Source organism: Ascaphus truei, chromosome 20, assembly GCF_040206685.1.
Source record: "Ascaphus truei isolate aAscTru1 chromosome 20, aAscTru1.hap1, whole genome shotgun sequence".
In the NCBI taxonomy this organism is placed as follows: Eukaryota; Metazoa; Chordata; class Amphibia; order Anura; family Ascaphidae; genus Ascaphus; species Ascaphus truei.
In genome coordinates, this window is record NC_134502.1 from 31,728,124 (window position 1) to 31,754,659 (window position 26,536).

The window sequence follows — 26,536 nt, forward strand, 5'->3', positions numbered from 1 at the left end:
AGGCGGGTAAAACGGAGGAAGCTCCACCTTGGGGGCCTCAAGCGGCCATGTTGCTTGTGGCAGGAAGCTCAAACCGAGAGAGACAGATCGAGACCGAGAGATAGACATAGAGACACAGACAGAGGCACAGAGAGAGACACATAAATAGACAGAGAGACAGAGACAGACAGAGAGACAGACATAGAGACACAGAGACAGAAAGAGCAAAAGAGACAGAAAGAGGCACAGTGACAGACAGAGAGACAGAGACACAGACAGAGGCACAGAGACAGACAGAGAGCGAGAGATGCAGAGTATTTGTAAACTTATCTCTCTCCTGCTACTACTGAAATGAGGGGTCACCTTGTATTCAGGGTCGCCCTATAGCCAGGCAAATGCAGTACATGAAAAATCAAGTTTATTTTGCAATTTCAAATTGAACAGTACAAATGTCCCTCTACTTTGGGACCTAAAAGATCTGCATCTCCAACCAACTCCACCAGATATTTTTAGAGATGTCACAGACTTAACCCCCCCCCCAAATCTTCCCTCCCAAGTCCTTCCCAGTTGAATGTTGACCAACTGGAGGACCTTCATTGGGAAGCTGAGAAGAGAGAAGACTCAGTTGGCACAGCATGTGAACTGGACATCACTGAGGACCGGGTCATCTCCGTGTCCATGGGGTGACCCCACCTTGGTGCGGATGCCACAGATCCCGAATCTGCAGGTCGGGCTCCACTCTTCGCCTGACCCCACTGGAGGCAAAAAAGAAAGGAAGTTCTGTTTGTCTGAGCACATAAACTGGATGTTGGCGGTGGCAATGTCAATTTCGGCACCGTGCCCGAGACGGTGCTCTACTCTCAAGGAGAAAGCAATGAGGTTGCCGTGTAGACACCATATAGGGGAGGTCCATGGGCCCCACCTGAGAGAGAAGAATGAGAACATGGTTAGGGGTGAAGAGAAAACGTCCTAAGACCTATTGCAGAGGAGACCTGACCTGTAGGACGGGCACAGGACTTTACGTGAGGTCAGACCAATTATCTATATAGGGGCATCGCCCCTGTCCTACGCCCTTCTGGGTAGTAAAGGGGATTTCTAATAGGGTGAGAGTAAAGGAGATTTTAAATCTATACAGTAAGTGGTGTGACCTCCTCCCTTAATCTCCTAGTGATACCCCTCTCTATATACCCGGACATACCGCTATCCTTCCAGCTGCCTTAATTACCCTCCATATACAGCCCAACATTTTGCTGCCCTTTTTGCTGCATTATACACCCCTCCCTATACTCCCCAACATCTTGTCATCCTAATATATGTTTGGCAAGCTCTGTACATGTGAAGAAGAGACCTGTGAGGTTAGGAAATATCTGTACATGTGAAGAAGAGACCCGTGAGGTTTGAGGAAGCTCTGCACATGTGAAGAAAAAACCTGTGGGGTTAGAAAGCTCTGTACATGTGAAAAAGAGACCTGTGAGGTTTGGAAAGCTCTGCACATGTGAAAAAGAGACCTGTGAGGTTTGGGAAAGCTCTGTACGAGTGAAGAAGAGACCTGTGAGGTTTGGGAAAGCACTGTACGAGTGAAGAAGAGACCTGTTAGATTTGGGAAAGCTCTGTACGAGTGAAGAAGAGACCTATTAAGGCTGTGCATGTTCTGTGACTTTCTCACCTTCCTTCAGTAGACTGGATTAAAGTTGCATTCTGATCGTCGATTTCGATAACGCAGTACAGTCGGATCGCGGTCAGAGCCGTATTCTCACTGACCCCATGCGTCTTTACCAACTGTATCAGGGAGATCAGTTTCAATGTATCCATTTCATATATAACTACTCATAACCCCTAAACACATCCCTGTCATTAGGTCACTTTGCCCCTACGTGGGACTGACCCTTTAACCCATCACACACGTCCCTGTCATTAGGTCACTTTGCCCCTACGTGGGACTGACCCTTTAACCCATTAAACACGTCCCTGTCATTAGGTCACTTTGCTCCTCCGTGGGACTGACCCTTTAACCCATTAAACACGTCCCTGTCATTAGGTCATTTTGCTCCTCCGTGGGACTGACCTGTTAACCCATTAAACACGTCCCTGTCATTAGGTCACTTTGCCCCTACGTGGGACTGACCCTTTAACCCATTAAACACGTCCCTGTCATTAGGTCACTTTGCCCCTACGTGAGACTGACCCTTTAACCCATTAAATACGTCCCAGTCATTAGGTCACTTTGCCCCTACGTGGGACTGACCCTTTAACCCATTAAACACGCCCCTGTCATTAGGTCACTTTGCCCCTATGTGGGACTGACCCTTTAACCCATTATACACGTCACTGACCTGACCATATAATTTACCGATGTTGCTACTCAGATTAATCCTAATTGTGGGATATAAGAACGAGGGGCACTTCATGAGGTTACAGGTAACATTTCTCATTAGGGGCTCGATATGGGTACAGACCTAAATGGGGTAAGGGGGATTCTAATAGGGGGAGTAAAAGGAATTCTAATAGAGGAGTAAGGCAGATTCTAAGAGGGAGAGTAAGGGGGATTCTAATAGGGGGAGTAAGGGGGATTCTAATAGGGGGAGTAAGGGGGATTCTAATAGGGGGAGTAGGGGGGATTCTAATAGGGGGAGTAAGGGGGATTCTAATGGCCAAAATTACTATTATCCAGATATGGATAATAGTGCATTTGTCCATTTAAATTACAACATTAAGCAGCAGAAATAAATTAAATAAATCTTGCACTCACCATCGTCCTTTGCCACAAACAATACAGTGCATAAATTAAAGACAATCTAATGTCCCCTAACCCCTTAATCACCTTAGCGGTTAGTAACCGCGGTAGTAATTAAGGGGTTAGCCTACCATCTGCCACTACCCACCCAGGAGGCCTAACCACTGTCCCCAGGAAACTACCCTTCATCCATTCATTGGTACAATGGGTACATCATGCTCATATAATATGGGCATGATTTATTTACCACTATAGCAAGAAATTGTGAAGGAATAAAAAAACAGGCCAAAATAAAACACCTTACATTGCAAAATAAAACACATCACATGGCTAACTAAATGCATAACAACTGCCAATAAAACAAATGAATGGCACAGTGGGTACATCATGCCCATATAATATGGGCATCATTTAACACTATGCCAGTCAATGATCAACCTAAAAAAATAAAAAATTACAAACATGATGCAATGCCATCAAAACAATCAGAAAATAAAAACAATAAAGAAGTAAGCAGAACAAAATTACCACCAATCAATTAATCCAATCCAAAATAAATACCAGAATTAACAATTAAAACACCAAAACAAAACCATGAATGAATATAATAAATCTCCAAATAAATACTATCATTCAAATTCAAAACAGCAGAAATGAACCACTATTAAAAAGCAAACACCAAACAAAACACATCAATCAATAACTGAAAGCTCAAAGTAACCACCATCAGACAAAATCAAAATACCAAAAAGAAGCCACTATTAAAAAGCAAAATTAGATTGCAAGTTCTGCGGGGCAATTTAAATATTGTGCCATCAAAATATTGTGCCATCAAAAAAGCACATACATTGCCATGCAAGAAATCATATTATTATTACTGTATATATTTATCTCACCATGAGAGAGAATCCTCTGGCACGGGAACCATCGGGACAATACTCAGCTGGCCCCCATTCACCCCATTCACCTCCGTTGGAGACACTGATGAGACTTTTAGAGTTCCCTTGTCCTACTGAGAAGAGAGAGAGGAGGAGGAGGGATGAGACCACCTGGAACATCATGGTGGGGTCTTGAGGAACTCAACTGGAGATGTCAAGAGATGTCAACGGTGAGAAAAACTTTGGCAATGTAATAATCGGGAATCAGGTTTGCCGTTCAAATCAGCAAACTTTATTTCTTCAATCAGCTCAGCGATTCGGCAAGGATACAACATACAAAATACTTCTATTCAAGGTGGCGAGTATCTGAGAAGGCAGTGGCGTATCCTGCGACAGCTACGTTTTATACCCTTAGATCGAAGAGATATACATCACTGTCTCAGCTAACTAGCTTTTGCCAACTAGATGACGTACTTGTTTACATACTTGTTTTTCTGTTGTTACCATCAAGTACCTTATCTCAGGAACATTAGGAACTTACATAAACAAGTCTTATCACTAAAATGGGCATCATACAACTTGGTTTCAAGTTGCCCCTGATACCAATAACATTGTATACTATTAGTTTCACACTGACCACAAGATTCCTTATGAGAAAAACAATTTAAAATATCTTAACCTATTGAGTGCTGAATATATATATATATATACAATGGTCGACAAATCCGGTCGCCAGGGGCGACCCGATTTTGCCCACTGGCGACTGGCCCAAGCAGCACATGTTGTGCTGTTTCATTTCCCCCCTGTCTCCATCTCCCTGTCTCCATCTCCCTGTCTCCGTATCCCTGTCTCTGTCTCCCTGTCTCTGTCTCCCTCTCTCTGTCTCCCTCTCCCTGTCTCCCTCTCCCTATATCCCTCTACCTGTCTCTCTCTCTCTCTGTCTCCCTCTCCCTGTCTCCCTCTTCCTGTCTCTGTCTCCACACCCCTGTCTCTGTCTCTCTGTCTCCCTCTCCCTGTCTTGGTTTCCCTCTCCTTGTCTTGGTTTCCCTCTCTCTGTCTCCCTGTCTCCCTCTTCCTGTCTCCCTCTCCCTGTCTCTTTCTCCCTGTCTCTGTCTCCCTGTCTCTGTCTCCCTCTCCCTGTCTCTGTCTCCCTGTCTCTCTCTCCTTGTCTTTGTCTCTGTGTCTCCCTCTCCATCTCTGTCTCCCTCTCCATCTCTGTCTCCCTCTCCATCCCTCTCCCTGTCTCCCTCTCCCTGTCTCACTCTCCCTGTCATTACATTACATGGGTTAAAGGGTCAGTCCCCCGTAGGGGCAAAGTGACCTAATGACAGAGATGATTTTAATGGGTTAAAGGGTCAGTCCCACGTAGGGGCAAAGTGATCTAATGAAAGGGACGAGTATAATGGGTTAAAGGGTCAGTCCCACGTAGGGGCAAAGTGACCCAATGACAGGGACTTGTTTAAAGGGTTAAAGGGTCAGTCCCACGTAGGGGCAAAGTGACCCAATGACAGGGACGTGTTTAATGAGTTAAAGCGTCAGTCCCACGTAGGGGCAAAGTGACCCAATGACAGGGACGTGTTTAATGGGTTAAAGTGTCAGTCCCACGTAGGGGCAGAGTGACCTAATGACAGGGACGTGTTTAATGGGTTAAAAGGTCAGTCCCATGTAGGGGCAAAGTGACCTAATGACAGGTATGGGTTTAGGGATTATGAGTAGTATACATGAAATGGATGCATTGTAACTGATCCTCCTAATTCAGGTACAACTGGTGCTCTGAACGGGATACGTCTGCACTGCACACACTGTAGCAACAATCGGAATGAATTTATAATCCAGTCTACTGAAGGAAGGTGGGTCTCACATAACATTATCTACAGCTTTCCAAACCTCACAGGTCTATCCTTCACATGTACAGAGCTTGCAAAACCTCACAGGTCTCTTCTTCGCATGTAAAGAGCTTTTCAAACATATTAGGATGAAAGAATGTTGGGGTGTACATGGAGGAGTATATAGAGAAAAATGTTGGGGTGTATAGGGAGGGAAATTAATGCAGCTGGGAGGAATGTGTGGTGCTTGGGTATATAGAGAGGGGTATCACTAAGAGAGGAGGGGGTTATACCACTTTACACATTATTAATCTCTTTCCTCTCACCCTATTAGAAATGCCCTTTACTATCACCCTATTAGAGATCCCCTTTAATCCCCAGAAGGACTTAGGACAGGAGAAATGCCCCTATATAGATAATTGGTCAGACCTCACATAAAGACCTGTGCCCCGTCCTACAGGTCAGGATTCCTCTGCAAAAAGCACCTCCAGAAGTTTCCTCTTCACCACTAACCACATCCTCCTTCTTCTCTCGCAGCTGATGGTGTCCCCATGGCAAACACATCACCTTCCTCTTACAAGTATAGTTACCTCAGGGGGTCGGTGACGACACTGCTGCCAACACCATCATGTTTAAGTGCTCAGACAATTTGGAAATCGAGGGATCTGGACTCTTTAGGAGGTCATACGGAGCCTGAAGCCAGTCCTGCAGATACGGGATCTGTGGCATCTGGACCCAGGTGCAGAGGCCCCAAGGACGCGGAGAAGACACAGCCCTCAATGATGTCCAGTTTACCTGCTGTAGATACTGAGGCTTCTCCTCAGCTTCCCAATAAAGAGTCTCCAGTTTGTCTACATTCAATCGGAATGTACTTGGGAGGGAGAGTTGGGGGTGGGGGGGGGGGGGGGAGCCTGTGATGTGTCTAAAAACAGTTGTGTCGTGTTGGAGATTTAGATCTTTTAGGGCACAAATTTGTGTCACATTTGTACCGTTCAATGTGAAATTATGAAATAAAAATGAATTTTAAAGTAATTAAAAACCAAAGTATTCATTTTGATTATTTGGGTCCATTTATCACTTTACTATAAGTCCTCCTATTACCCCATATAACCGCTCCCTATAACTCTTCCTATTACCCCATATACCCCCTCCCTATAACTCCTCCTATTACCCCATATAACTGCTCCCTATAAGTTCTCCAATTGCCCTATATAACCTTTACCTATAATTTCTCCTATTACCCCATATAACTGCTCCATATAACTCCTTCTATTGCCCCATATAACCCTTCCCTATAACTCCTCCTATTGTCCCATATAACATCTCCCTATAAATCCTAATATTGCCCCATATAACTGCTCCCTATAACTCCTCCTATTACCCCACATAACCTCTCAATATAACTCCTCCTATTGCCCCATATAACCCCTCTCTATAACTCCTCCTAGTGTCCCATATAACATCTTCATATAACTCCTCCTATTGCCCCATATAACCCCTCCCTATATCTCCTCCTATTGCCCCATATAACCCCTCTCTATAACTCCTCCTAGTGTCCCATATACCCCCTCTCTATAACTCCTCCTAGTGTCCCATATAACATCTTCATATAACTCCTCCTATTGCCCCATATAACCCCTCCCTATAACTCCTCCTATTGCCCCATATAACCCCTCTCTATAACTCCTCCTAGTGTCCCATATAACCTCTCCCCAAAACTCCTCCTAGCAGACTTCGATGATATTCATATTAAACATAATGCTGAAGCACCTGGGTTTAATTACTTTAACGGTCAAAGCAAGAGCAGAATTGACTATTTATATATTTTAAAAAATATGGTATCTTCAGGTATTAATTTAATTCCTGATGAATTTTCAGACCATTTAATGTTATCATTCACCCTGAATATCAATGATACCTTGAGGATGGGTAAAGGCAGCTGGAAATTAAACATCTCTACTTTTGAACATGGTGAGACACGAGATCTATTTAGAATATTTTATGAGGACCAGAGGTCATTACAAGGACTTTATGAAGAATTGGCAGATCGGTGGGAGGGGACAAAACGGAAAATAGTCCCGTTTGTAAGGACACTAGCAAACAGGAAAAGTCACAATAAATATCAACTCTTCAGACGGGGATTATGCCAGCTTTACTCGCCGCTGAATGAGGGTAAATGAATAGATCAGGGAGATATAAAGGTTTTTAAAGATAAAATTAAACTACTTCATTATGATAGATATGTATCATATGTATATGTATATCTAAATATATATTTCTCAAACCGTTGTATGCGTGTCTGTCTGTTTGTCCTCTGTCCCTAGGGGCAATCGCATTGGACCTGAGGCCCGTCACTCCGCCTCAGGCCAATGAGATTGCTCCCTTGGCCCGCCCGCCACCGCACACATCTCATTGGCCTGAGGCGGAGTGACGGGCCAAAGGAGACACACACACACACACTCACAATCCCTCTGTCGCCCCCCCCCCATCCCGGACGGAGGGGAAGCGCAGCGCGGACCTCCTTACTCAGCCGCCAACGCTCCCTTACCTCCCCGGCGCTACCTTACCTCCCCGGTGCTCCTTTACCTCCTCGGCGCTACCTCCCCGGTGCTACATCCCCGGCGCTCCCTTACCTCCCCGGCGCTACCTCCCCAGCGCTGCCTTACCTCCCCGGCGCTCCCTTACCTCCGCGGCGCTACCTCCCTGGCCGCTGGGGGGCCAAGCAGCCTCCTCGGATATGCGCCAGTCCCACTCTCCACCACCTCTTACTCCCGTCGTGTCTGTGTGTGGAGAGGGACATTTTACTCCTGCCAACAATTTGTGCCTCATTTTCACCCCTCCCCCTGCCCTTCACCCCCCCTACCCCTGCACTTCACCCCCCCTACCCATGCCCTTCACCCCCCCTACCCCTGCCCTTCACCCCCCTACCCCTGCCCTTCACCCTCCTACCCCTGCCCTTCACCCCCCCACCCCTGCCCTTCACCACCCCCCTACCCCTGCCCTCCACCCCCACCCACGCCTGCCCTTCACTCCTCCCCTACCCCTGCCCTTCACCCTACCCCTGCCCTTCACCTACCCCTGCCCCCCCCTACTGCTGCACTTCACCCCCCCTACCCCTGCCCTTCACCCCCACTTACCCATGCCCTTCATCCCCCCTACCCCTGCCCTTCATCCCCCCAACCCCTGCCCTTCACCCCCCTACCCCTGCCCTTTACCCACCCTACACCTGCCCTTCACCCCCCTACCCCTGCCCTTCACCCCCCCTACCCCTGCCCTTCACCCACCCCTACCCCTGCCCTTCAATCCCCACCCCTGCCCTTCACCCCCCATGCCCTACCCTTGCCCTTCACCCCCCACCCCCTACTCCTGCCCTTCACCCCCTAGCCATGCCCCTCACCCTCTGCCCTTCACCCCCCAACCACTACTCCTGCCCTTTGCTCCCCACCCCCTACCCCTGCCCTTCGCCTCCCACCCCCTGTCCTTTGCCCCCCACCCCCTGTCCTTCCCCCATGCCCTTCGCCCCCTGACCTTCGCCCCCCACCCCCTGCCCTTCGCCGCCCGCCCTTTGCCCCCCTCCCTGCCCTTTGCCCCCCTCCCCGCCCTTTGCCCCCCTCCCCGCCCTTTGCCCCCCTCCCCGCTCTTTGCCCCCCACCCCCACCCTTTGCCCTCCACCTCCACTTTTTGCCACCCACCCCTGCCCTTTGCCCCCCACCCCCTCCCCACCCTTTTCCCCCACCCCCTCCCAGCCCTTTGCCCCCACCCCCTCCCCGCCCTTTGCCCCCACCCCCTCCCTGCCCTTTGTCCCCCACCCCCTCCCCACCCTTTGCCCCCACCCCCTCCCCGCCCTATGCCCCCACCCCCTCCTCACCCTTTGCCCCCACCCCCTCCCTGCCCTTTGCCCCCACCCCCTCCCCACACTTTGCCCCCTGCCCTTTGACCCCACCCCCTCCCCGCCCTTTGCCCCCCGCCCTTTGCCCCCCTCCACGCCCATCACCCCCTTCACGCACCCCCCCTTCCCACCCCGCCCTTCACGCACCCCGCCCCTGCAATCCCGGGCAACACCGGGTATATCAGCTAGTGTATGATAAAGGTGTCAGATTTGGCTCATCAAAATCTTATATTTCACCAGATCCCTTTCTCACATAAATCTTCTATTTCACCAGATCCCTTTCTCACAGAAATCTTATCTTTCACCAGATCCCTTTCTCACAGAAATCTTATATTTCGCCAGATCCCATCCTCACGGAAATCTTTTATTTCACCCGATCCCTTCCTCACGGAAATCTTATATTTCACCAGATCCCTTTCTCAGCTGTTCTGGTGGAAAAAAAACTAATCTATGGGCTTTGTAACTCTGGTGGTAATTATAGAACAGAGAGTAAGTAAATGTTGGATATAGTCAGTAATTTCTATGCAGATTTATTTAAGAACCGCTATAGGGAGAAAAAAGGAAATGGATAGTTATGTTAATACATTCATTATTCCTAAATTAACAAAGGTAGAAGAACCCAACCTGACAATGGAAGTACTAGATAGTGAGGTCAGGGATGTAATAAATGGGTTACAGAAGAATAAAACCCCTGGGGCAGACGGCTCAACAGCAGAATTTGTTTAATTGTTTAGTGATGTGTTAGTTCCTGATTTGACTAAAGTCTGTAACATAATGTTAAAGGAAGGTAAGATATCCGGGTCCATGTGCAAGTCTCCTCTGGTTCTGTTACATAAAAAGAATGATCCAGCCGATAGAAAGAACTGGAGACCAATTTCTTTATTGAACACAGAGAGGAAAATCTTAGCCAGAATTGTGTTTAATAGATTGAGAGAGGTACAGTATCTGGGACCTAATCTGCAAGGCTCAGTATTGTGGCATTAAAGGGCTAAATATCACAAACGCAGTTATACACGTAAGAGAGATTTTCCAGGTTTGGAAAGCTCATAAATTAGCGAAATATGTTTTATGCTAAGATCAATATGGAAAATAGGATGGGTCTTTTGCCACATTAAAGTGCCCTTTTAATCATTTTTTTGTCCTGGGTTCTTCCTGCTCCGTTTGTGCTGGTGCGCTTTTTGGTCTCCCTTTTCCCTGTTATGCTTAGATCAAACTGAGGAATTTGACAGAGTAAACCACATGTGTCTCTGGGAAGTTTAATCTGCGTATGGTATTAACAACTGGAATAACACCAAGGAATATGAGTCGGCATTTTATCATCTGCCAGACCATGGGGGGGCATTTATCTGGTTACCTGTGGCTGTGGGATCATATATGTGGGCAAGGACCGGCTCCAACTTAGACGCCGGATTCTTGAACATGTGGGTTCGATCCATAACAAGCCTTGTTCCAATGAACAATTCTAACTACAGCTCAACCCCCTTATAACGCTGTGCTTGGGGGGTCCAAAGAATCACATCGAGTTATAAGTGGATCGCGTTAGAGATAATGTACAATTGTATGCATTGTACAATAAAGTATTTAAGACACCAATAATCGTGTTGCAAAGTATTCATAAGTACGAAAATTGGGAGCCACCCTCACATCGCGGTAAAAGCGGATTCGCGTAGTAGCAGATCGCGTTATATGGGGGTTGAGCTGTATTATCATATATAGAGCTCCTTCATGTGTCCACATATTGCACTACTGGTACCTCTATCTGAGTGTCATACTTATTACCTTACGTCTTATACTTTCATCTATGTATTCAGTCACTTTATAACATCCTATTCTGTAAATATGACTCTCAGCTCCCCTCCTTCCTCTCAAATACAGAACTACAATGTTTGGGCCCCCTGCAAAAATTAGATTGTAAGCTCCTCGAAGTAGGGGCGCCTCTTCCTAAATGTTACTTTTATGTCTGAAGCGCTTATTCCCATTACGTGTTATTTGTATTATTTGTTATTTATATGATTGTCACGTGTATCACCGCTGTGACGCGCTATGTACGTTAATGGCGCTATATAAATAAAGACATACATACATACACATATATACTGTGACAAACGCCCCTCTTTTGTAGCGCTGACGTCTGTCTCGGCTCTTCACGACACAGTCTTCTAGGGTTAGTTAGACAAATAACAGGATAACACAAAGCCTTACGTTGCATAATTCAGGCTTCTGCCTGCTTTGTTTTCCTTAAGATTCGTATTCTAGAGCATTTAAGGCTGATACGGAATAAGGATACGCTGAATCCTGTATCAATACACTTCAACACCTGTCCGTTGGGTTCAGTGGGATCATTACAGTGTATAGCACTTGAACACCTCCCATTACCCCCACGGGGAGGCGATCGGATTAAACTCTTGCACCAGCGAGACGCACACTGGATCTTTACGCTAAAAACACTGCGGCCCAATGGACTGAACGTTGAATGGGACCTGCGCTGTTTCCTTTGACATCTGTACATTATACGACTCTGTTTTATTGTTCAATATTACAAAATTAAATTAAATCATTGATTATTTTATTAATGATTGACAGTTTTAGTGTATTTTCTGCTCTGCCCTTGCGGTCATCCCTTTTTCTCCCCTTTTTCTTCCCTTCCTTTTCACCTTTGCCCCAGCCCCCTTCCCCCTCCCCTTCCCCTTTCCCCCCCTTTCCTGCCCCCCTGTTATTCTTGGACAAATATATATATATATATATATATATATTTTGAATCAGTTTAACTATTCTCTATGTGCTATATGAATATGACACTGAGATATAGCTGATAGAGTTACTTTAATAAACTGTGCTTATAGTTTATTATATTTTTCCTGATATAGTCCAAAATGTCATTTTTTGGGGGTTAAATGTTGCAAAGGTTGCTTTTTATATATCCCTGATAATACTTTACTACAACACTGCATATCTGGCATTTTTAGTAATATAATTATGTGTGAACAAATGTCTGAAGATATATTGAGTCAAATGAGCAATATTTGATGTATGCTGGATATTGATAATTAGTCATGTATATCATGGGTTAATATGCTAGTTCGTTTTCGCGGGCTTTTTTACTTTAAATGTGCAGGCTCAGACCACGTCTCCCCACTCCAAGACGAAGCGCTGTTCTATAGCGTGAAACGCGTTGAGGTGAGATCGTGGTGTAGCCGTGTGTTTGTGAAGGCTTCAATAAAGTTTTTTTTTCTACAAACCCGGAAGTACCTTTGATGTTTGTCACTGGCTGTGGCGCCTGGAACTCATTCCTTCCACGTCCTATCTTCAGAAGGCTGCACGTCAGGCATTGGAGCTCAGAGGAGAGCGGGACACAGGTCTGAGAGCTCTAATAGGTAAGGTTTCCCTTCCCAGCTCTGACCTATCTTGAGGTCCGTCATCACACTCTCCTGCTCCATTCCTTGTGACCCCATTTGACACCTACGGGTGCTGGAACTAAACTGCCAGAACGCAGGACAGGCTTTCTCTTTGCCCTCTGTTTGACTCCCTGGTTTTTGCTCCCTTGGACTAGTAGGATCCGTGTGTCTCCGATTGCTCTACAATCAGCGGTGTCCGTGAGTAGGGTAAAACGGAGAAAGCTCCACCTTGGGGCCTGAAGCGGCCATGTTGCTTGTGGCAGGTAGCTCAAACCGAGAGAGACAGATCGAGAACGAGAGACCACAGAGACACAGACAGAGGCACAGAGAGAGACACATAAATAGACAGAGAGACAGAGACAGACAGAGAGACACAGAGACAGACTGAGAAACACAGAGAAAGATATAGAGACACAGAAACAGACATAGAGACACAGAGAGAGAAAGAGCAAAAGAGAAACAGACAGAGGCACAGAGACAGACAGAGAGACAGAGAGACTGAGACACAGACAGAGGCACAGAGACAGACAAAGAGCGAGAGATGCAGAGTATTTGTAAACGTATCTCTCTCCTGCTACTACTGAAATGAGGGGGTCAACTTGTATTCAGGGTCGCCCTATAGCCAGGCAAATACAGTACATGAAAAATCAAGTTTATTTTGCAATTTCAAATTGAACAGTACAAATGTCCCACTACTTTGGGACCTAAAAGACCTGCATCTCAAACCAACTCCACTAGATATTTTTAGAGATGTCACAGACTTAAACCCCCTCAACTCTTCCCTCCCAAGACCTTCCCAATTGAATGTTGACCAACTGGAGGACCTTCATTGGGAAGCTGAGAAGGGAGAAGACTCTTGGCACAGCATGTGAACTGGACATCACTGAGGAGCGTGTCTTTTCCGTGTCCATGTGGTGGCCCCACCTTGGTGCAGATGCCACAGATCCCGTATCTGCAGGGCTGGCTCCACTCTTCGTCTGACCCCACTAAAGGCAAAAAAGAAAGGTTGTTCCGTTTGTCTGAGCACTTAAACTGGATGTTGGCGGTGGCAACGTCACTTTGGTCACCGCGCCCGAGATGGTGCTCTACTTTCAAGGAGAAAGCAATGAGGTTGCCGTGTAGACACCATATAGGGGAGGTCCATGAGCCCCACCTGAGAGAGAAGAATGAGAACATGGTAAGTGGGGAAGAGAAAGCTTCATAGGTCCTTTTGCAGAGGAGACCTGACCTGTAGGACAGGGCACAGAACTTTAGGGAGGTCTGACCAATTATCTATATAGTGGCATCGCCCCTGTCCTACGTCCTTCTGGAGAGTAAAGGGGATTTCTAATAGGGTGAGAGTAAAAGAGATTTTAAATCTATAAGTGGTGTGACCTCCTCCCTTAATCTCCTAGTGATACCCCTCTCTATATACCTGGACACCCGCTATCCTTCCAGATGCCTTAAATTTCCCTCCCTATACACCCCAACATTTTGCTGCCCTTTTTGCTCCATTTTACACCCCTATCTATACCCCCCAACATCCCCTCATCCTAATATATGTTTGGCAAGCTCTGTACATGTGAAGAGGAAACCTGTGAGGTTTGGCAAGCACTGTACATGTGAAGAAGAGATCTGTGAGGTTAAGGAAAGCTCTGAACATGTGAAGAAGAGACCCGTGAGGTTTAGGAAAGCTCTGAACATGTGAAGAAGAGACCCATGAGGTTTGAGAAAGCTCGGTACATGTGAAAAAGAGACCTGTGAGAATTGGAAAGCTCTGTACATGTGAAGAAGAGACCTGTGAGGTTTGGGAAAGCTTTGCACATGTGAAAAAGAGACCTGTGAAGTTTGAAAAGCTCTGTACATGTGAAGAAGAGACCTGTGAGGTTTGGGAAAGCTCTGCACATGTGAAGAAGAGACCGGTGAGGTTTTGAAAAGATCTGCACATGTGAAGAAGAGACCTGTGAGGGTTGGAAAGCTCTGTACAAGTGAAGAAGAGATCTGTGAGGGTTGGGAAACTCTGCACATGTGAAGAAGAGACCAGTGAGGTTAGGAAAGCTCTGTACCTGTGAAGAAGAGACCTGTGAGGATTGGAAAGCTCTGTACAAGTGAAGAAGAGACCTTTGAGGCTGTGAATGTTCTGTGCCTTTCTCACCTTCCTTCAGTTGACTGGATTAAAGTTGCATTCTGATCGTTGATTTCGATAACGCAGTACAGTCGGATCGCGGTCAGAGCCGTATCATCACCGTCCCCATGCGTCTCTACCAACTGTATCAGGAAGATCAGTTTCAATGTATCAATTTCTTATATAACTAATCATAACCCCTAAACACGTCCCTGTCATTAGATCACTTTTCTCCTATATGGAACTGACCCTTTAACCCATTAAACACGTCCCTGTCATTAGGTCACTTTGCTCCTATATGGAACTGACCCTTTAACCCATTAAACACGTCCCTGTCATTAGTTCACTTTGCCCCTATGTGGGACTGACCCTTTAACCCATTAAACACGTCCCTGTCATTAGGTCACTTTGCCCCTACGTGGGACTGACCCTTTAACCCATTAAACATGTCCCTGTCATTAGGTCACTTTGCCCCTATGTGGGACTGACCCTTTAACCCATTAAACACGTTCTTGTCATTAGGTCACTTTGCCCCTACGTGGAACTGACCCTTTAACCCATTAAACACATCCCTGTCATTAGGTCACTTTGCCCCTATGTGGGACTGACCCTTTAACCCATTAAACACGTTCTTGTCATTAGGTCACTTTGCCCTTATGTGGGACTGACCCTTTAACCCATTAAACACGTCACTGACCTGACCATATAATTTACCTATGTTGCTTCTCAGATTAATCCTAATTGTGGGATATAAGAACGAGGGGGCACTTTATGGGGTTACAGGTAACACTTCTCATTAGGGAACAGACCTAAATGGGGTAAGAAGGCAGCAGTGGGGGCAGAACGGAGTTATGGGGCAATTCATAGACTGCTTTGATTTCTGACTCAGGGACCCCCCCCCCTTCTTCCCGAGTTACAGGCCCTGGTATGGGGCATCGGATGTCAATAATTGAGAGATCGGCCCCCCATATCTGGGCCAGAAACTCGGACCAACTGGGGGGTGTTATAGTGAGGTTTGGGATTTAGAGGATAATGGGAAAGCAAAGGGGATTTCTAACAGGGGGAGTAACTGGGATTCTAATAGGGGGAGTAAGGGGGATTCTAATAGGGGGAGTAAGGGGGATATCTAATAGGGGGAGTATGGGGGAATCTAATAGGGGGAGTAAGGGGTGTTCTAATAGGGGGAGTAAGGGGGATTCTAATAGGGGGAGTAAGGGGGATTCTATTAGGGTGGGCAAGGGGGATTCTAATAGGGGGAGTAAGGGGGATTCTAATAGGGGGAGTTAGGGGGATTATAATAGGGGGAGTAAGGGGTGTTCTAATAGGGGGAGTAAGGGGGATTCTAATAGGGGGAGTAAGGGGGATTCTATTAGGGTGGGCAAGGGGGATTCTAATAGGGGGAGTAAGGGGGATTCTAATAGGGGGAGTTAGGGGGATTATAATAGGGGGAGTAAGGGGTGTTCTAATAGGGGGAGTAAGGGGGATTCTAATAGGGGGAGTAAGGGGGATTCTAATAGAGGAGTTATGGGGATTCTACTAAGGGGAGTAAGGGGGTTCTAATAGGGGGAGTAAGGGGGATTCTAATAGGGGAGTGAGGGGGATTCTAATAGGGGGAGTAAGGGGGATTCTAATGGGGGGTGTATGGGAGATATCTAATAGGGGGACGTATAAAGGGGATATAACATAGTGGGGAGGATTTCTTATAGGGTAGAATAAGTGAAATGCTTAATAGAGGGAATAAGGGGGGTTATGATTGGGGTGAATAAGTGAAATTTCTAATTGGGTGAGAATAAAAAGGATTTCTATAAGGGGGATAGTACGGGGGATTATCTATATAGGTAAAACAATGGCAATTATTGATAGGGAGAATAAAAGGATTTATATTAGGGAATGTAAGGAGATTTCTCATAGGGAAAAGGGGCGAGGGATAGAAAAGTGAGGTTAAAAAGTGAATAGCAATAAGGGATTTAAAGGGAATTGTAATATTTCCTATTTATAGGGGACTATGCACTAAGCAGTGATAACTGCTTTTAAGTCCGATAAATGCCTTTTAAGTCTGATACTGCCTGCGGCGCGATTCACTAAGCAGTGATAACAGCGCTTTATCGTCCGTAAAAGGCATTAAAATTACGTCTGATCAGGCAAAAAACAGCAAACGCGCCGTTTTCTGCCAGTCAGCGCGATTTACTAAGCAGCGATATGTGAATCGTACTGTAAAAGCGCGCCATATTTTTGCACCAGCTGAAGGCTGACGCAAACAAAACGGAGACAGTGAGAAAAGCATTGTGTACCTTTTTTCAGCACACCGTTAATACAACAGGCCGGCGGATGTCACCGGGTGTTCCCCGCGGGTGTCCAGGGGTCCCCAATGGCCTGCAGTACCAATTGTGTGCCCCCCCAAAACAATACTTTTAAATAAACAATGGCTAACTCAATGCATAGCAACTGCCAATAAAACAATTGAATGGCACAGTGGGTACATCATGCCCATATAATATGGGCATCATTTAACACTATGCCAGTCAATGGTCAACTTAAAAAAAAAAACAATCACAAACAAGATGCAATGCCATCAAAACAATCAGAAAATAAAAACAATAAAGAAGTAAGCAGAACAAAACTACCACAAAGCAATTAATCCAATCGAAAATAAATACCAGAATTAACAATTAAAACACCAAAACAAAACCATGAAAGAATAAAATAAATCTCCAAATAAACACAATCATTCAAATTCAAAACAGCAGAAATGAACCACTATTAAAAAGCAAACACCAAACAAAACACATCACTAAATAACTGAAAGCTCAAAGTAACCACCATCAGACAAAATCAAAATACCAAAAAGAAGCCACTATTAAAAAGCAAAGAGCAATCCCCCCTGAAATAAACCATTTAAAACACCGCTAAAAATGCCATCCTATAAATAAAAAATAAATAGGCAAAACATTTCAAAACAAATAAGCAAAATACATTTAAAATACATAAAAGCTGTAGAAGTTATGCACGATAGCAGGGGGAAAAATCAGATCGCACAATCGGACATATTTTTGGCCGCACAGACCAAAATGCGTTTCACTTCACCGTGAATCCCGCGTTTCGCTTCACTTTGTATTGGGCGAGTCAAAATTTCCCAATCGGGCGCAAAAGCTCGCTGCTTAGCGCACAGCCCCCAGCGTGTCTGCTTTCCGGTATCATGTAAACACACAGGGGGGCTATACACAAAGCAGTGAAACTGTAAGGGCTTTTAAGTGAGATAAATGCCTTATGGTGCAAAATTGCGTGCAGCGCGATTCACAAAGTAGTGATAAAACAGCAGTATTGCGCTTAAAAGGCTTTTAATCCATCCTGCGATAGAAAGAGAGATTAGATCCTCACTTAAGGACTATTTCTACTTCAACGAAGGAACAGTCTCCTCTCCAGCAATCCTGTGGGAAGCCCATAAGGCAGACATCAGAGGAAAAATTATCTCCATCGCATCCCACAGGAAAAAAGCCCGCCAAAAACTAACCAAAGAGCTCACAGATAGCATAAAAACAATAGAACAAGCCCACAAAGCTAACCCCTCCAAAAAAATATACAAAACATTGTTAACAGCCAGAACAAAACTTAGACAAACCCAGCTGGAGGATGTTGAAAAGGCCCTAAAATGGACCAATCAACAATACTATGACAAGGGTAACAAGGCCGACAGACTCCTGGCCAGTAAATTGAGAGGGGTACAAAAAAGATCCCAAATAACAGCGATCAAGAGTAGATCTGGCGAGATACAATATAGTGACAGCAAAATTGCTATGGAATTCACAAAATACTATACAGAACTATATAATTTAAGATCTAAAAACGGCCGACCTGAACCAAAAGCATCAGAATTGATAACGCAATATTTAAACAAATGCCATCTCCCCACATTAACGGAGGAGGAAAACACAGTCCTCAACGCTGAGATCTCAAAAGAGGAACTGGAAGAGGCGGTCAAATCTTTAAAAATCACTAAGTCTCCTGGTCCTGACGGTTTCACCAATGTCTATTATAAGAGATTCTTGCCTACTCTATCCACGCATCTCCTGAAAACATTTAATTATTTCATGGAAGGGAACCAAATCCCGCCAACAATGTCTCTGGCTAACTTAGCTATTATACACAAAGATGGCAGAGACCCGATGCAGTGTGGAAGCTACCGTCCAATCTCCCTCCTCAACAGTGATCTCAAATTATATAGCAAAATACTAGCAAACCGATTAAACCCCATCTTACCGAGATTAATCAACATTGACCAGGTAGGATTTGTCGCGGGCAGGCAAGCCTCAGACAATACCCGGAAGATAATTAATATTATTGACCATGTTCACCTCACAGGCACCAAAGCACTCCTGTTAAGCCTAGACGCAGAGAAGGCGTTCGATAGAATAAACTGGCAATTCCTGGACCAGACTATGCGCAAATTTGGCTTTAAAGACGCATACTTAGAGGGGGTCCGTAGACTATATCAAAACCCGTCAGCTACAGTAAAATTACCAGGGGGCAATATCCAGAGATTCGAGATCACAAATGGAACTCGACAGGGATGCCCTTTATCTCCTCTCCTCTTTACGCTAACGATCGAACCACTAGCATCGGCAATTCGGCTCAATACTGACATCCAAGGAATAGAAATCGGTCAAAGGCAGCATAAAATATCCCTATTCGCAGACGATGTCATTCTAACCCTATCAAAACCCCAGATCTCCCTACCCAAAATTCAAAAAGAACTCCGGGATTTCGGGAAAATCTCAGGATATAAAATAAATAGTGATAAATCAGAAGCCTTGAACCTAAGCCTGCCAGAGCCAGAGGTGAATCTCCTCAAACTAAACTTTAATTATCGTTGGAGCTCCTCTTGTATCAAATACTTGGGAGTTAAGATATCGAGGACCTACCAATCTTTATACCAACATAACTATCCGACCCTGTTCCAAAAAATCAAACAAGATCTAGAAAAATGGGGAGAATATCAGATATCATGGATCGGGAGAATGATCTCGGTTAAAATGAATATACTCCCTAGATTACTTTACTACTTCCAGACTCTCCCGGTCCACATCCCTGGCTCAGAATTGAAAAACATCCAAAAACTAATCTTCCACTTTATTTGGCAAGGAAAAAAACCAAGAGTCTCTAGAACAGTTCTCTTGGCCTCAAGGGGGAGAGGAGGAATGGGAGTTCCAGACATCACAAGATACTACCTGGCTACACAACTGAGACAGGTAGTAGTCTGGAATGCCAACCCAAACCAATTTTGCTGGCTAGACATAGAAACTCAATATGCCGGGACGCTTTCGCTGCCGGCTTGCCTTTGGTCCCTAAGCAAGGAGGACATGCAGAATAACAAATTCAAATTAGGCCCGATGAGACACACATGGGAGACCTGGACGAAATGCAAATTCAAATTTAAGCTCACAACATCTCACTCTCAACTTACACCAATTCACAAAACCCGAAATTCCCACCTGGATGTGAGCCCGGACAATTCGACGAATTCAAAGCCAAAAATATCAATGCGATTGCCGACCTCTTGAGCTTCGGGAAGTTCCTGAGCTTCCAAAACCTACGATCTAAATATGAAATAGTAGGGCTGAATGTGTTCAAATACCTACAAATTCGGCATTTCATTCAAACTTTAACCCCAACGTTGGAATTTCCTCCTCTCACTAGCTTCGAGCAGCTCTGCCGTGAGACTGCCCATAAGAAAGGTCTTATATCACAAATTTGCTCAGAAATGGAGATAGCTATGGATCCCCCCACGCATGACTATATGCTGCATTGGGCAGCAGAATTGGAAATAGATATAGACCGAGAGGACTGGGAAAGTATTTGGGAAAATGCCTCAGGAACTTCCATATGTACCACAATCAAAGAAAACATATACAAAATACTGTTCCGCTGGTATCTTACCCCAGTTCGAATAAATCAAATCTACCCTCTGGCTTCCGATCTATGCTGGAGAGGCTGCGGTCAAAAGGGGGACATGGCCCACATCTGGTGGACCTGTCCGGAAATACAGAAGTACTGGGAAACTATACAAAAATTAATAAAAGAGGTCACAGACCTCACAATACCCATTGACCCGCTGACCTACCTGCTGGCCAGACCCATAGAAGTGCTGGATCGACCAACAGGCAAATTAGTCTCCTTTATCCTGACAGCGGCTAGGTGTGCGGTGGCAGCCGCCTGGAAGAAGGTGTCTCCCCCCTCCAAACAGACAGTCAAAAAAAGGGTGCAAGAGGTGATGGACATGGAAAGACTATCAGCCTTCCTGAAAAGGTCCACCACCTCTTTCAACAATACCTGGGACTCATGGCTAACGTATATGCTCCCCCAACGCCAAAATGCCCCATAGTAATAATAAACAAAGATCCAAATTAAGGCAGCCAAGAACAGGGAGCCAATCCCCCCCCTCCCCTATCTCAACCCCCCCTCACCCCCTACCCCCCCCCCCTCTCTATCACTCTCTCTCCCCTTTTCTGTTTCTTAACCCGCACTTCCCCGACAGACCTCTGAAGGTCAGGGGAATGTTGGGACTTTCTCCCCCACCTCAGACAAAAACCAGAAAAATTGTATTAGGCCAAAATGTTGACAAATATTCAAAAAGCTGTAAATGTTATAAATGCCTAATAAAAAACTTTGAAACAAAAAAAGGCTTTTAATCACCAAAACACCAACATTGATAAAACAGTTGCGCCATAAATTGCGCCATAAAGGCGTTTATCTCACTTAAAAACACTTACTGTATCACAGCTTTGTGCACAGCCCCCATAGTGTCTAATATGGACAATGAAAGGGAGTATCGACTACTTCTAAATACAGAGAGTAAAAAGTATAAATCACAGTTATAAAGTAGATTTTTCCAGTAATTAGCTGGCCTCTGAAGTAGTCCTGGCATAAGTTAAAATATTTGACTGTACCTGTGTGGAGATTGAGATAATGTGTGTGGCTATCATCACCTCCATTTTGGCCTAACCACCATTTTCTGAGTGTTTGCTTGTATGAATGCTTATCTGTTTATTTGTGTATGAACTGTAATGTGTGATTCTGAAAAGTATCGCTCCTAGATGTAACTATAGCGCTTGTGTAATTCCTACAAGTCATGCAAGAATTGAAAGTGCAATCGTAAGATATTTTTCCTGTCTTAGATATTTCTGCTGAACTTAGGTTCTGTTATCTGACAGTTACAGGACACACAGGGCTGAACACAGTAACTCCTATATGTCACAAGGTCAAAAGGCCCACATTATGGTAAATTATAGGATAAGAATATAGCGTATGCAGCATATTTAGATATCAATAGGTATTTTTGTATAAGTCATCATATAGTTTTTATCTCTAAGCCAGCCCCCTTAAAGGGCGTATTACTCATTTTGAAATGTATAAAAATGTGATACCAAGCAATATGTTTTCAGAGGCTTGAGTTCTTTTTTTAATTCTTTTCTCCCAATTGTGCCTTGGTACAGATAAACTCACGTTGTTACTTTGAACCCTTGACTCATTGATTTTATTTCTATGCTTTCACACCTGTGTCATATTCTCTAGCCTGCTGTACCCATGCTTGGCCACGGGACTGCTACCACTCTCAATGTCTTGCTCTAGCCTGCAGTACCTATACTTGTCCACCGGGATTGCTTCTGCTAAACTGAGGAACATTCCGGAACCTGATACCTGACACCTCTGCACCTGTGCTCTACCTCTCAGCCTGGCTATATAAACCTCCCTTCCAGTTCTTCCCTTGCCTTTGTTTAATGTCAGACTCCTATTCACATGCCTGTCTTTGATCCTGATCTGTTCCTGTACCTGTAATTGATTCTGTTCGCAGTAAAGGCCCTTGCTGGTAATCTGGCTTGTCCCTGTTTGTTCCCTGGTCTCAGTCCCTGCTCCCTGTTCTCAGTCCCTGCTCCCAGACCTGTCCCTGCTCCCCTGTCCTGTTCCAGTCTCCTCGTTGCCGACCTCTGCTTGTTACCTGACTGCGCTATCTGCCACCTGCCTCGGACCTCTGACTGTGACCCCTACTACTCTCCTGCTGTTCCGGCCACCGAGATCCTACCCGCCACAGGAGTCTACCGTGACAACCTGCAAAATTAGATTGTAAGTTCTGCGGGGCAATTTAAATATTGTGCCATCACAATCCCATATACAGAAGCACATACATTGCCATGCAAGAAATAATATTATTATATGTATTTATCTCACCTTGAGAGAGAATCCTCTGGCACGGGAACCATCAGGACAAGACTCAAATGGCCCCCATTCCCCCCATTCACCTCCGTTGGAGACACCGATGACAATTTCATAGGTCCCGTGTCCGACTGAGAAGAGAGGGAGGAGGAGGAGGAGGAATGAGACCGCCTGGAACATCATGGTGGGGTCTTGAGGAACTCAACTGGAGATGTCAAGAGATGTCAACGGTGAGAAAAACTTTGGCAATGTAATAATCGGGAATCAGGTTTGCAGTTCAAATCAGCAATCTTTATTTCTTCAATCAGCTCAGCGATTCGGCAAGGATACAACATACAAAATACTTCTATTCAAGGTGGCGAGTATCTGAGAAGGCAGTGGCGTATCCTGCGACAGCTATGTTTTATACCCTTAGATCAAAGAGATATACATCACTGTCTCAGCGAACTCGCTTTTGCCAACTAAATGATGTACTTGTTTACATACTGTACTTGTTTTTCTGTTGTTACCATCACGTACCTTATCTCAGGAACATTAGGAACGTACAAAAACAAGTCTTATCACTAAAATGGGCATCATACTCCTTGGTTTCAGGTTGCCCCTGATACCAATAACAATGTATACTATTAGTTTCACACTGACCACAAGATTCCTTATGAGAATTTTTTTTTCAAACATCTTAACCTATTGAGTGCTGAATATATATATTATACAGTATATATATATATAGTGGTCGACAAATCCATTCGCCAGGGGCGAACCGATTTTGCCCACTGGCGACTAGCACAAGCAGCACATGTTGTGCTGTTTCATTTCCCCCCTGTCTCTGTCTCCGTCTCCCTCTCCCTGTCTCTGTCTCCCTGTCTCTGTCTCCCTCTCCCTGTCTCCCTCTCCCTGTTTCTGTCTCCATCTCCCTGTCTATGTCTCCCTCTCCCTGTCTCCCTCTCCCTGTCTCCCTCTACCTGTCTCCCTCTCCCTGTCTCCCTCTCCCTGTCTCCCTCTCCCTGTCTCTGTCTCCCTGTCTCTGTCTCCCTGTCTCTGTCTCCCTGTCTCCCTCACCCTGTCTTCCTCTCCCTGTCTCCCTCTCCCTGTCTCACTCTCCCTGTCTCCCTCTACCTGTCTCCTCTCCCTGTCTCCCTCTCCCTGTCTCCCTCTCCCTGTCTCCCTCTCCCTGTCTCCCTGTCTCCCTCTCCCTTTACCTGTCTCCCTGTCTCCCTGTCTCCCTCTCCCTGTCTCCCTCTCCCTGTCTCCCTGTCTCCCTGTCTCCCTCTCCCTTTACCTGTCTCCCTGTCTCCCTGTCTCCCTGTCTCCCTGTCTCCCTGTCTCCCTGTCTCCCTGTCTCCCTGTCTCCCTGTCTCCCTGTCTCCCTGTCTCCCTATCTCTGTCTCCCTGTCTCCTTCTCCCTTATCTTATATTTCACCAGATCCCTTCCTCACCGAAATCTTATATTTCACTAGATCCCTTCCTCACGGAAATCTTATATTTAACCAGATCCCTTCCTCACGGAAATCTTATATTTCACCAGATCCCTTTCTCACGAAAAACTTTTATTTCACCAGATCCCTTCCTCACGGAAATCTTTTATTTCACCAGATCCCTTTCTCAGCTGTTGTGGGAAAAAAACTATTCTATGGGCTTTGTAACTCTGGTGGTAATTATAGAACAGAGAGTAAGGAAATGTTGGATATAGTCAGTAATTTCTATGCAGATTTATTTAAGGTCAGCTATAGGGAGAAAAAGGAGATGGATAGTTATGTTAATACATTCATTATTCCTAAATTAACGAAGGTAGAAGAACCCAACCTGACAATGGAAGTACTAGATAGTGAGGTCAGGGATGTAATAAAGGGGTTACAGAAGAATAAAACCCCTGGGGCAAACGGCTCAACAGCAGAATTTGTTTAATTGTTTAGTGATGTGTTAGTTCCTGATTTGACTAAAGTCTGTAACATAATGTTACAGGAAGGTAAGATGTCCGGGTCCATGTGCAAGTCTCCTCTGGTTCTGTTACATAAAAAGAATGATCCAGCCGATAGAAAGAACTAGAGACCAATTTCTTTATTGAACATAGAGAGGAAAATCTTAGCAAGAATTGTGTTTAATAGATTGAGAGAGGTACAGTATCTGGGACCTAATCTGCAAGGCTCAGTATTGTGGCATTAAAGGGCGTAATATCACAAACGTAGTTATACACGTAAGAGAGATTTTCCAGGTTTGGAAAGCTCATAAATTAGAGAAATATGTTTTATGCTTAGATCAATATGGAAAATAGGATGGGTCTTTTGCCACATTAAAGTGCCCTTTTAATCATTTTTTTGTCCTGGGTTCTTCCTGCTCCGTTTGTGCTGGTGCGCTTTTTGGTCTCCCTTTTCCCTGTTATGCTTAGATCAAACTGAGGAATTTGACAGAGTAAACCACATGTGTCTCTGGGAAGTTTAATCTGAGTATGGTATTAACAACTGGAATAACACCAAGGAATATGAGTCGGCATTTTATCATCTGCCAGACCATGGGGGGGCATTTATCTGGTTACCTGTGGATGTGGGGTCATATAGTTGGGCAAGGACCGGCTCCAACTTAGACGCCGGATTCTTGAACATGTGGGTTCAATCCATAACAAGGTAGAGAGGATAGAGAAGAAAACGAACAAAAAAGGGGGAGCACAGGTTGAGGAACTAAAACAAATATATCTATGATATGGGGGTTAATAACTGTGATGTGAAATAAAATGTAAAATAACATAAACACTTACACGGCCTTGTGTAAATGCTTTCACATCAAGGTATCTTTACTCTTGCTGTTGTATCTTCTGTTTTTCTTCCACTTGTACTTGACTTCTCCGCTGGTCTGAAGTGGAACTTTTCTGGTCTTCTCTGTAGGGATAGCTTGTAATGTCGTCCTCGGAGTGAAAATGAGATAAAGACAAACACGTCAGGGATAAAGCAGAATATACTTATGACATAGACGGTTGTATTTGAATCAAAAAGCGCAGAGATATACTGCGTACACTCACGGGCAAGCGTGAGTGGTCTCTGGGGGGAGGTATCTTTTATTACACCTCACTCCAGGGCTGTCAAAGCGCCCTTCCTAATTTCCACACTATAAAATAGGGAAAAAGAGGGGGGTGAAAGGACAGGAGGTGAGTAGATGTGTGAGTAAGGTAATAAAACTCACATGGCCATATGTGAGTAAGGGCTATGATAGGTATCTTTTCCCCTCCGTGGTGTTCCAAGTACCAAAAACCTTCAGCTGAGTGTTGCAATCACTCAAATGTTCCCTGAGCCACACAATGGTGCACAAAGTTGAAAGGGTGAAAAAGTCCTGATCTTTATTAAACACCAGCAGGAAAACGTCTCAAAAAACAACTAAAAAACAATTAATAACACTTAGTCCAAAGCGGCTAAGAGTTGGATAAGATTAAAAGAGCCAAAACATCAGAGAAAGTTCGTGCCGGATACTCAAGTGCGCAGCTAGCTCTCCGCGTCCGGATGGTGTGCTGTGCTCCTGCTTCCTGCTTCTGACG

The 26,536-nt window shown here is 45.1% G+C and overlaps 2 protein-coding genes across 2 annotated transcripts; both read right to left on the reverse strand.

The window, feature by feature from the left end:
- Positions 1-380: 380 nt before the first annotated feature.
- Positions 381-3,982, reverse strand: LOC142470856 (vitelline membrane outer layer protein 1 homolog). The gene is made up of 3 exons (XM_075577655.1): positions 3,610-3,982; positions 1,646-1,758; positions 381-901 (listed from the first exon to the last, which is right to left on the reverse strand). The coding sequence occupies exons 1-3, from the start codon at positions 3,772-3,774 to the stop codon at positions 601-603; spliced, it is 579 nt and encodes a 192-aa protein (XP_075433770.1). The 5' UTR covers positions 3,775-3,982; the 3' UTR covers positions 381-600.
- Positions 3,983-13,337: 9,355 nt separating this feature from the next.
- Positions 13,338-23,409, reverse strand: LOC142470857 (vitelline membrane outer layer protein 1 homolog). Its single transcript, XM_075577656.1, has 3 exons — positions 23,029-23,409; positions 14,836-14,948; positions 13,338-13,854 (listed from the first exon to the last, which is right to left on the reverse strand). Exons 1-3 carry the CDS (start codon positions 23,194-23,196, stop codon positions 13,473-13,475), a joined length of 663 nt encoding a protein of 220 aa, XP_075433771.1. The 5' UTR covers positions 23,197-23,409; the 3' UTR covers positions 13,338-13,472.
- Positions 23,410-26,536: the final 3,127 nt, after the last annotated feature.

Coding starts and splice junctions, on each gene's coding strand:
- LOC142470856 (XM_075577655.1), bottom strand. CDS start 3,774: ATGATGTTCCAGGTGGTCTCATCCCTCCTCCTCCTCTCTCTCTTCTCA. Junction 1,759..3,609: donor CCAGAGGATTCTCTCTCATG/GTGAGATAAATA, acceptor TCCCTGATACAG/TTGGTAAAGACGCATGGGGT. Junction 902..1,645: donor ATCCAGTCTACTGAAGGAAG/GTGAGAAAGTCA, acceptor CTTCTCTCTCAG/GTGGGGCCCATGGACCTCCC.
- LOC142470857 (XM_075577656.1), bottom strand. CDS start 23,196: ATGATGTTCCAGGCGGTCTCATTCCTCCTCCTCCTCCTCCCTCTCTTC. Junction 14,949..23,028: donor CCAGAGGATTCTCTCTCAAG/GTGAGATAAATA, acceptor TTCCTGATACAG/TTGGTAGAGACGCATGGGGA. Junction 13,855..14,835: donor ATCCAGTCAACTGAAGGAAG/GTGAGAAAGGCA, acceptor CTTCTCTCTCAG/GTGGGGCTCATGGACCTCCC.